The sequence below is a fragment of the Salmo trutta genome, chromosome 7, assembly GCF_901001165.1.
Source record: "Salmo trutta chromosome 7, fSalTru1.1, whole genome shotgun sequence".
Classification (NCBI taxonomy): Eukaryota; Metazoa; Chordata; class Actinopteri; order Salmoniformes; family Salmonidae; genus Salmo; species Salmo trutta.
The window spans coordinates 54,079,517-54,090,910 of NC_042963.1; the positions used below are offsets into that span (position 1 = coordinate 54,079,517).

Below are 11,394 nucleotides of genomic sequence, written 5' to 3' on the forward strand. Positions count from 1 at the left end.
GTGGTAATAACCATGTGGAAACAGCCTCAGGGTGTTATAACCAGTGGTGGTAATAACCATGTGGAAACAGCCTCAGGGTGTTATAACCATAGCAGTGGTAATAACCATGTGGAAACAGCCTCAGGATGTTATAAACATAGCAGTGGTAATAACCATGTGGAAACAGCCTTAGGGTGTTATAACCATAGCAGTGGTAATAACCATGTGGAAACAGCCTCAGGGTGTTAGAACCAGTGGTGGTAATAACCATGTGGAAACAGCCTCAGGGTGTTATAACCATAGCAGTGGTAATAACCATGTGGAAACAGCCTCAGGGTGTTATAACCAGTGGTGGTAATAACCATGTGGAAACAGCCTTAGGGTGTTATAACCAGTGGTGGTAATAACCATGTGGAAACAGCCTCAGGGTGTTATAACCAGTGGTGGTAATAACCATGTGGAAACAGCCTCAGGGTGTTATAACCAGTGGTGGTAATAACCATGTGGAAACAGCCTTAGGATGTTATAACCATAGCAGTGGTAATAACCATGTGGAAACAGCCTCAGGGTGTTATAAACATAGCAGTGGTAATAACCATGTGGAAACAGCCTTAGGGTGTTATAACCATAGCAGTGGTAATAACCATGTGGAAACAGCCTCAGGGTGTTATAACCAGTGGTGGTAATAACCATGTGGAAACAGCCTCAGGGTGTTATAACCAGTGGTGGTAATAACCATGTGGAAACAGCCTCAGGGTGTTATAACCATAGCAGTGGTAATAACCATGTGGAAACAGCCTCAGGGTGTTATAACCATAGCAGTGGTAATAACCATGTGGAAACAGCCTCAGGGTGTTATAACCAGTGGTGGTAATAACCATGTGGAAACAGCCTCAGGGTGTTATAACCATAGCAGTGGTAATAACCATGTGGAAACAGCCTTAGGGTGTTATAACCAGTGGTGGTAATAACCATGTGGAAACAGCCTCAGGGTGTTATAACCATAGGGTGTTATAACCATAGCAGTGGTAATAACCATGTGGAAACAGCCTCAGGGTGTTATAATCATAGCAGTGGTAATAACCATGTGGAAACAGCCTCAGGGTGTTATAATCATAGCAGTGGTAATAACCATGTGGAAACAGCCTCAGGGTGTTATAACCATAGCAGTGGTAATAACCATGTGGAAACAGCCTCAGGGTGTTATAACCAGTGGTGGTAATAACCATGTGGAAACAGCCTCAGGGTGTTATAACCAGTGGTGGTAATAACCATGTGGAAACAGCCTCAGGGTGTTATAACCATAGCAGTGGTAATAACCATGTGGAAACAGCCTCAGGGTGTTATAACCATAGCAGTGGTAATAACCATGTGGAAACAGCCTCAGGGTGTTATAACCATAGCAGTGGTAATAACCATGTGGAAACAGCCTCAGGGTGTTATAACTAGTGGTGGTAATAACCAAGTGGAAACAGCCTCAGGGTGTTATAACCAGTGGTGGTAATAACCATGTGGAAACAGCCTCAGGGTGTTATAACCAGTGGTGGTAATAACCATGTGGAAACAGCCTCAGGGTGTTATAACCAGTGGTGGTAATAACCATGTGGAAACAGCCTCAGGGTGTTATAACCAGTGGTGGTAATAACCATGTGGAAACAGCCTCAGGGTGTTATAACCAGTGGTGGTAATAACCATGTGGAAACAGCCTCAGGGTGTTATAACCAGTGGTGGTAATAACCATGTGGAAACAGCCTCAGGGTGTTATAACCAGTGGTGGTAATAACCATGTGGAAACAGCCTCAGGGTGTTATAACCAGTGGTGGTAATAACCATGTGGAAACAGCCTCAGGGTGTTATAACCAGTGGTGGTAATAACCATGTGGAAACAGCCTCAGGGTGTTATAACCAGTGGTGGTAATAACCATGTGGAAACAGCCTCAGGGTGTTATAACCAGTGGTGGTAATAACCATGTGGAAGCAGCCTCAGGGTGTTATAACCAGTGGTGGTAATAACCATGTGGAAACAGCCTCAGGGTGTTATAACCAGTGGTGGTAATAACCATGTGGAAACAGCCTCAGGGTGTTATAACCAGTGGTGGTAATAACCATGTGGAAACAGCCTCAGGGTGTTATAACCAGTGGTGGTAATAACCATGTGGAAACAGCCTCAGGGTGTTATAACCAGTGGTGGTAATAACCATGTGGAAACAGCCTTAGGGTGTTATAACCAGTGGTGGTAATAACCATGTGGAAACAGCCTCAGGGTTTTATAACCAGTGGTGGTAATAACCATGTGGAAACAGCCTCAGGGTGTTATAACCAGTGGTGGTAATAACCATGTGGAAACAGCCTCAGGGTGTTATAACCATAGCAGTGGTAATAACCATGTGGAAACAGCCTCAGGGTGATATAAACATAGCCGTGGTAATAACCATGTGGAAACAGCCTTAGGGTGTTATAAACAGTGGTGGTAATAACCATGTGGAAACAGCCTTAGGGTGTTATAAACAGTGGTGGTAATAACCATGTAGACTGTACATACAAAGAGGTGGAAGACAGGAAAGAGATTAAAGGAAAGCAGTGTTAAGTGTATAATATGTATGTCCTATTTTCCCATCTGTCTGATTGTCTCTCTCTCTGTTAGGGAAGGCACTATGAATGACAAGAATGGACCGACCGGCGCTGCAGTGGGAAAGCACCATGACTCGTGTGATATCAACGGAAGACCATGTCCTGTGATTGGTGAGGTCCGGTGATTTCATTGTGACGTCACCAGAAGAGTGTGGTCCTGTGATTGTGACGTCACCGGACGAGATCGTCTTGTGATTGTGACGTCACCGGACGAGATCGTCTTGTGATTGTGACGTCACCGGACGAGATCGTCTTGTGATTGTGACGTCACCGGAAAAGCCTGTTCCAGAAGGAGAGGAATGTGGTGGAGTTGAAGGCACCGATGACGATGAGTAGCAGCAGATAGAGACTCATCATGATGGCAAAGTGATGTCTGACCAACCACGACCTGCCCCGGGAATGTCTGGAAACACATCAGAAAAATCACATTACAATCACGTCACACAAGTTATATCTAAAAAGATCTAAAATCACAACAGAAGTCAAATGATCCTCTCTGAGAAAAAAATCTGACACAGTGACAGAACTGTCATCCTGTTGAAATGTTTATCAGTTCTACTAATGTACTGGCAACTCACCACGACACCAATAGAGGGCAGCGATGATAATACAACTATCACCATACTGTTTACAGCAGAAACCTTCACACGTCCGTTCCCAAATGGACCTGGGACTTTCCCATCCGGATCCCATATGCATTACATGTAATTTTTTTGACCCTGCTGGTCATCTATGTACTTTTTAACATCTTGGCCATGTACTGTTATAATCTCCACCCGGCACAGCCAGAAGAGGACTGGCCACCCCTCATAGCCTGGTTCCTCTCCAGGTTTCTTCCTAGGTTCTGGCCTTTCTAGGGAGTTTTTCCTAGCCACCATGCTTCTACATCTGCATTGCTTGCTGTTTGGGGTTTTAGGCTGGGTTTCTGTATAGCACTTTATGACATCTGCTTGATTGATTGATTGATTTTTTTAAAATATAAAAACCCGTTCCAAATGGACCCGAGGACCTACTTGGATCCATACCCGGTCCGATACAAGTGAGGGAAGCTGCAGCTGTCTTCTCTGGGAGTCCACTAGCAGGTACTAACCTGGTCAGGTGTCTTCTCTGAGAGTCCACTAGCAGGTACTAACCTGGACAGGTGTCTTCTCTGAGAGTCCACTAGCAGGTACTAACCTGGACAGGTGTCTTCTCTGAGAGTCCACTAGCAGGTACTAACCTGGACAGGTGTCTTCTCTGAGAGTCCACTAGCAGGTACTAACCTGGACAGGTGTCTTCTCTGAGAGTCCACTAGCAGGTACTAACCTGGACAGGTGTCTTCTCTGAGAGTCCACTAGCAGGTACTAACCTGGACAGGTGTCTTCTCTGAGAGTCCACTAGCAGGTACTAACCTGGACAGGTGTCTTCTCTGAGAGTCCACTAGCAGGTACTAACCTGGACAGGTGTCTTCTCTGAGAGTCCACTAGCAGGTACTAACCTGGACAGGTGTCTTCTCTGAGAGTCCACTAGCAGGTACTAACCTGGACAGGTGTCTTCTCTGAGAGTCCACTAGCAGGTACTAACCTGGACAGGTGTCTTCTCTGAGAGTCCACTAGCAGGTACTAACCTGGACAGGTGTCTTCTCTGAGAGTCCACTAGCAGGTACTAACCTGGACAGGTGTCTTCTCTGAGAGTCCACTAGCAGGTACTAACCTGGACAGGTGTCTTCTCTGAGAGTATACTAGCAGGTACTTGACTCGGAGAAGCTGATTGTTGGTGACCACAAAGTATTTCTGAGGGACCTCTCCTCCTTCACTGTTCCTGGCTCTGGAGCGCTGACGGTCAATGGTCTCCGAGTCTGAAACAGGTTTAGGGAAATTATTACTGACACTTGCTGGACTTTGAGAGGTAGCCATCGTTGACATGATATTGTTGCATGGTCCACTCATTTGTTATGAAGTCAATGTTGTGCAAGAGGCAAACACCAAGAGAACTGACATGGGTAGGAGGGGCTAGAGGAGACTCAGGGAGCCTAAGTAAATAAAGAGTGTTGTGTAAACGTTCTGGACAAAGCTCTGACCTTTCCTCTTCACCTGGCACTTAACGTCTGGGTGGTCGATGACCTCACACACGGCGACACAGCTTAGCAACGGTCCCAGGAGACTGTCGCGCCAACCGTTGCCATGGGGACTGTAGAGGACCGCCATGCTGAGGTCACTGGTGAGGTAGGTGCCCTCTCCGAACAATGACGTCTGTCGAGAAATCCCCCCGAAACAAACAAGTCTGTCAGAAATGCAACTTCATCAATGCAAGTCCATTCCTTTTGTGTAGCTAATACTGGCTTTTGCCTAAACATAACAATTACCTGTGAAAATATTCATCAACCAAACCAAAAAATCATCAATCTAAAAATATATACTCAAGCAGGGCTACTGGGAACCCAAAGAAATATAAGGACGATCACAGGACTGGTGAAGCTGCCATCTTACTGTCACATCCCTGACCTTGTTGAGGTGGCAGTGTAGTCCGTTGTGGATGATAGAATGGAAGTTCTCCAGTCGGCTGCCGTGGAATGCATAGAAGAGGTCGCGTCCCGCCCGTGTCTTCTCAAACTTAGCGTTCATCTGGTCGCAGTACTCCAGCTCAAACAGGAAGTCTGGAACAGGCGTGGAGATCCCCTCACTCTCAGTCAGGTTACACAGCTTGGCATACTATTGGAGGGCAGAGGAGAGGACAGTGGAGAGGACAGTGGAGAGGGCAGCGGAGAGGGCAGCAGAGAGGGCAGCGGAGAGGGCAGCGGAGAGGGCAGCGGAGAGGGCAGCGGAGAGGGCAGCGGAGAGGACGTCTATCAAGTGCAGTGTGTATCCTTCTTTTGAGATATTATTGCCTTTACCTCGTCTTTCTGTAGTGTTTTCACAGCGAAGCTCTTGGAGGAGAGAACCCAGTGTGTGAGGGCCAGATGATGGTCAGCTTCACCAGGTCTCAGTCTCACCAGCTCCCTCACACCAGGCAAACTGCTGACATCTGACAGCTGGAAGGAACACAAGAGCAGTGCCATGTTCATTAGGCACCAAACGGAAGAAAACTGACTGAAACATAGAGGCACTAACTGGACTTAAGAAATAAGAAACGCTAAATTTAATTTTCCACTGCAAAAGGTTCTAAAACATTTTCTGTTGTGTGCCCTAATGAACACAACCCAGATTATAACCAGTAGACTCAGCTATAACACAGAACAGGTGTAGGACAGGACAGGACAGGTGCACAGTGATGGTGAATAATATGCTTGACTTTTAGGCAGAGAGCCTGTATCTGACGGTTTGAATTATAAGTCAAGCATTCTCTTTGATATGGAAAATATCAAGTGTTTTCTGTCCAGTACGATTCCTCACCAGCTCATCAAACTCCTTGGTGTCTCTGTCTCTGATGTATCTGGGAGGATAAGGTCTGAGCACCGAGTCCCTTTTGTAGTTCTGAGCAGCTGCCACAAACAGGCTGCATCTCAGATCAGCGGCTACTGGGTCCCTGTGAAGACAGGAACACACCAGCTCTCTGACTGCATCCGGTGGGAGTGGTGGCTGCATTCCCAACACTGTAGACACAGGAGATAAGAGACATGCGTTTCAGGTCTTAGGCGTGGGACACAACATCATAGACAGATAATAATATACCTGAATAAACATGTTATTGATTGTGAGAACAGTGCTACTTACTGTGTGAAACCATTCAAAATGTGTCTGTATCCTTCTAATCAGAATTGATTCAGAAAATAATTATTGACCTAGTTGTCTTGTTAACTTACTATAATCTTTGGTGTTAAAGGTTGAGTGCAAATAGCATTATAACTTGCTCGCCAGCCACAGGCTATAGTTAGTTAGCTAGTGATGTTTACTTATTTGTGCCCACATATGTCAACAAAAGCTGTTTGTTTAACATTGTCGTAATGAACTATCAATACGCTTCGTTTGAAGAGACAACATTTTACTTTACAAACGTAGCTTAGGCTTTACCTTAAAAACCCTTGGGTCAGTCAAAAACTCAATAACAAAGAGTGAAGATGAAAGATAAAGCTGGGTAGCTATAACTAGATGAAGCTAGCTAGCTAACTAGATGAAGCTGGGTAGCTATAACTAGATGAAGCTGGGTAGCTATAACTAGATGAAGCTAGCTAGCTAACTAGATGAAGCTGGGTAGCTATAACTAGATGAAGCTGGGTAGCTAACTAAATGAAGCTGGGTAGCTAACTAGATGAAGCTGGGTTGCTATAACTAGATGAAGCTGGGTGACTAACTAGATGAAGCTGGGTAGCTAGCTGGATAGCTAACGTTAGCTTAGCATAAGTTAATTAGCATATCCGACGGATAGCAAAACAATCTGTCTCACAAACAATACCAAACCATATGTATATACTTGTCAAATGGTAATAACTATACTTTCCAGGAAATATAAAACACAGAGTACTAGAAAACAATACCTGACTGCGAGACACAAGAAGCCAAGCTAGCTAGGTGGTGACTAGACGTCACATAGATACTTCTGAGGAGATGGGAAACTCCATTGGAACCGTATTAACGCCACTGTACGTAACGCCACTGTACGTAACGCCACTGTACGTAACGCCACTAACGCCACTGTACGTTGTCAATGTGTCACGCGGTGGATTCTGGGTAACCTCCGACAACAAATTATCTCCTTCAAAGAGTCAATGGGAGTCAATTGGGCGCAAGCACAAAAAAAAAAAATATTAGCACGAATTACGTGAACAAGAAGCTAAACATTACAACAACAACAAAAAATCTAACATTTAAGATAAGTAACTTGTCCTCTGTAATATCTTTTGACTTTGAAATCGTCACATAACGTACTTCCGAATAAAATACCGTGACTTTCAGAATGGATTGCGTGACGACAAGCTTAGCAACCGCCTGACGCAACATGACAACGTGAACGCCATTGATCGACAGCCTGCTGGGCGGAGCGTTATATGTTTTCACAATGAATTTCCGCTGGAATTCGTATCTCCTGCTTTTCTATTATCTCTGGCTGTAGTCCCTCTAGTCAGAACCAGTGGCAGTAGCTAACCGATTTTCAATAGTGTGCAACTGCAGCCCACGGAAGCACAGCAGACGGGATGCTGGGGCGACACCATGTGATAACTACCTAGCAAACGACACCGCCTGTTTGACCGTGTCTCCCCCCTCCTCCTACCTGTTATGTACCGGAGAAAAACGTGCCCGACAGAAGAGTGCCAAGGGCCCCTGCAGGGACCCTTTATATAGACCCTTTATTTATTTATTTTCTTAAAACTGCATTGTTGGTTAAGGGCTCGTAAGTAAGCATTTTACTGTAAGGTCTACAACTGTTGTATTCGGCGCATTTGACAAAACATTTGATTTGATGGTGTCTGACGGAGTTAACATAAATCCAACTCGTTGTATTTTATGAAGAAAAAAATAATAATTAGGAGTTTGTTCCTTTACATGGTGTGATGACTGATACACTTGGTCTATCAAAATATATATTTCACATTTGTTAAGACAAATATTTTTTGGGGAAAAGTTGATTGCCCCATTTTTCAAGAATCCCTGAGCTTTAAAACAGCAATGTTGTCTTTCAGTCTCATGGCAAAATGTGTAAAATAGCATGAAATTAGCTATTAAACTACAATTTTCTCTCTGCCCCGTGGCAAAAAAAACACACACAAAAAAATGTATTGTTATTTTGGGTTGGGGGAGTGTAAATACCAATGGAAAAGTACCCTAAAACAAAGTGCAAGGCAGCATAGGCTCTAGGCTCTGAGGATAGCTCACTTTACTGTAAGGCCCTTACTGTTGAGTCTGAGGACAGCTCACTTTACTGTAAGGCCCTTACTGTTGAGTCTGAGGATAGCTCACTTTACTGTAAGGCCCTTACTGTTGAGTCTGAGGATAGCTCACTTTACTGTTGAGTCTGAGGATAGCTCACTTTACTGTAAGGCCCTTACTGTTGAGTCTGAGGACAGCCCACTTTACTGTAAGGCCCTTACTGTTGAGTCTGAGGATAGCCCACTTTACTGTAAGGCCCTTACTGTTGAGTCTGAGGACAGCCCACTTTACTGTAAGGCCCTTACTGTTGAGTCTGAGGAAAAGGCCCTAGCTGTAGACTAGCTCAGTGGTAATGCAGAGTGGCGTGTATGCATGTATATGTATGCATGCATGTATGTATGTATATGGATATATATATATATATATTTACCCCAAAAATATATGGGGGATTGGAAATGATGCAATTACATTGATGGAAGCAACATTCTTTCCGCAATATTAAGCTGATCCACCCCTAAGAAAGAAATTAATTAAAACAAAAATGCAGAGTGGCATCTATCACAGATCTGTAGGGGTTAATGACAAGGAATTACTGGACTGAAAATGGGTTGGCAGGCTCGAGTTGAGTGGTTAATCATGCAGAGGTGGTATTTTGACAGTTGGAACAGTCCCACGGGAAATGTGCCTCTGTTTTTGCAGAGAGAGATTGTTGATTGTTGATATTGATATATATGATTGTTGATATTATCCATATCCATATTGAAATAATTCCATTTCCAAAGTATACATTGGCAATAATGTACATTGTTACGTCATGCCAATAAAGTAATTGAAATATAATTGAGAGAGAGAGAGAGCGAGGGAGAGAGAGAATATATAGTGGATGTGAGCTTATTGTGTCATCTGCTCAGAGGTCCAGATCTTTATGGTGGAATTAAGGCCTGCAATTCTGGGCATTCCTGCATCTGCAGGAAACCCTCTTTATATTTATATTGGTCGATTTTTAAGGGCACTCCAGTACAGCAGATGGCGGTAATGCACCATAACACGTTGCCAACCGCCGACATGAAGCAACACAGGTAGCTAGCTAGCTACAGTGTTGCCAACTTAGCGACTTTGTCGCTATATTTAGCGAGTATTCAGACCCCTCTAGCGACACATTTTCAAAAAAGCAACTAGCGACAAATCTAGCAACTTTTTCTGGTGTTATTGGAGACTTTTGGAGACTCTGACGTGAAAGCACGTATCGTTCTTACTCTTCTCAACGAGCAGCGGGTACTGCCGTGGGCCCCACCCCCGTCCCAAAGCACTCACAGGTGGCCCAGTCCTCGCTCAGCTGTCCCTCCCAGCTGCAGTCAGAGCAGGAGATGTTCACCCCTCCGCGTCCAGACTGCAAATAAATCTCGCATGCGGGAAGCCGCCACTGGCTGATCCCGCCCTGGTGGGATCAGTGTTAACATTATCTTTGTAGATCAGGTTCCTGCATATTAACACTGATGAAGGACTGGGCTGACATTTCAAAATTAGTGGACATAAAAGGAACAAGGTGCGCATGTATGTTTAAGTGTGTGTGTGTGTGTGTGTGTGTGTGTGTGTGTGTGTGTGTATGCTTAAGTGTGTGGGCGGGATGTAAATGTAAAAAACTAAACAAAAAAACTAAAAAAATCAAATAAAAAACTAAGTAACTCCACCAGAGTGTCTCTTCTGGGTCACTTTTGCCGGTCCCAAGCCCGGATAAAGGAGGAGGGCTGGAATTGTGACGTAAAAAAAAAAACAAGAATCGACAGAAGAAAGTTCATTTGTAGTTCTAAACATATTTAGGGTGTTTTTTTACTCACTTTTTGTCTCTCCCACGAAGTTATTCCTCTCTCCTACAGCGTCCATCACAATTACATGCACATGACCAATTATGCAAATTAGGTGATGACGTCATTTAGCGACTTCTAGCGACTTTTAGGACAGCCAATAGCTACTTTCCTTATTGAGGAGTTGGGAACACTGGATAGCTAGGACATCAGTAGACAGTGGCTGCGTTTAAAACTCATCAAAGACACACCCTCGTCCACTTACCCTCGCCTTATGCCCTTGGGGGGAATCCTGGCGGCCATATTTGTCGTCGGTCCAAATGATTAGCCAAGCAAGAGAAGTTTGCAACGTAAGCCCCTCAGCCCTCGTTTTTAATGGAGTTTGTGAGTGTACAATTATGTTCACTTCAGGGCCTGAAATACCCCATAATTCAATTCGCGATGATTGTACATCCACTAAGAAAAGTCAGCCAAAACGTAAAACCTCAACTTCAATATGGAGTCAACATACAAGTGTAAGTAAAAACCAATGTAAATAAGTTAGAAATTGTCCTACTCATGTACAAACACGTCTCGTAAAAGTAATGATGTTTTTGTTTGGTTAGCTTTTGGAAATTGTAGAAATAAAAAATGTTCCTTCTTCAGAAGTTCCAACTAGGCAGGCTAAAGTTAGTTAGCTAATTAATTTTCTAGCTATCATACAGTAGGTGTATATTAATAATTATATAGTTAATATAAGTAGACATGCAATAATAATTCACTGTAGCGCATATAAAGCACCCACAAGCTACCGGTGGCTGAAAACACAATCGTCGCGGGACGAACGAGTGACGAATTTCTGGGTAAGGGCGGTCCATTTAAAATTAATTCCTTCCTCCCTCGCCCGTTGCCCTGCAAGTGTATACTTGTCAGATGTCATGGTACGTCATCAGAAGTGTCCATTTAATTTGAGGGCTGAGGGGAGAGGGGGTGTCTGTTAAAACCTGTTATGGCTAGGCGTTCCGCTGGTGGTACACCTCGACAACATCTGGTGAAATTGCAGAGCGCCAAATTCAAAATACAGAAATACTCATAATAAACGTTCAGAAAATATACAAGTGTTATACATCGTCTTAAAGATTAACTTCTTGTTAATCCAGCCGCTTTGTCAGATTTCAAAAAGGCTTTAAGGCGAAAGCATACCATGCGATTATCTG

The 11,394-nt window shown here is 44.1% G+C and overlaps 1 protein-coding gene across 5 annotated transcripts; it reads right to left on the reverse strand.

Annotated features, from left to right (window-relative positions):
• Positions 1-2,472: 2,472 nt before the first annotated feature.
• LOC115197685 (protein mono-ADP-ribosyltransferase PARP16) lies at positions 2,473-7,181 on the reverse strand. 5 transcript variants are annotated; one of them, XM_029759442.1, is made up of 8 exons: positions 6,303-7,012; positions 5,982-6,181; positions 5,483-5,620; positions 5,094-5,300; positions 4,670-4,841; positions 4,303-4,447; positions 2,886-3,013; positions 2,473-2,821 (listed from the first exon to the last, which is right to left on the reverse strand). In XM_029759442.1, the coding sequence occupies exons 1-8, from the start codon at positions 6,313-6,315 to the stop codon at positions 2,814-2,816; spliced, it is 1,011 nt and encodes a 336-aa protein (XP_029615302.1). In that variant the 5' UTR covers positions 6,316-7,012; the 3' UTR covers positions 2,473-2,813. The 5 variants fall into 5 exon arrangements, 4 of the variants coding, with proteins under 4 accessions (XP_029615302.1, XP_029615303.1, XP_029615301.1 ...); XM_029759443.1 differs by lacking the exon at positions 6,303-7,012 and adding an exon at positions 7,064-7,181 and having other exon boundaries at positions 2,473-3,013; XM_029759441.1 differs by having other exon boundaries at positions 2,473-3,013; positions 6,303-7,010.
• Between the last annotated feature and the right edge of the window lie 4,213 nt (positions 7,182-11,394).

Excerpts from the sequence above, each read along its gene's own strand:
- LOC115197685 (XM_029759442.1), bottom strand. Across the intron at positions 5,301-5,482 it reads AAACACTACAGAAAGACGAG|TATGCCAAGCTGTGTAACCT; the intron begins GTAAAGGCAATA and ends GCCCTCCAATAG. Across the intron at positions 4,448-4,669 it reads GTGCCAGGTGAAGAGGAAAG|ACTCGGAGACCATTGACCGT; the intron begins GTCAGAGCTTTG and ends AACCTGTTTCAG.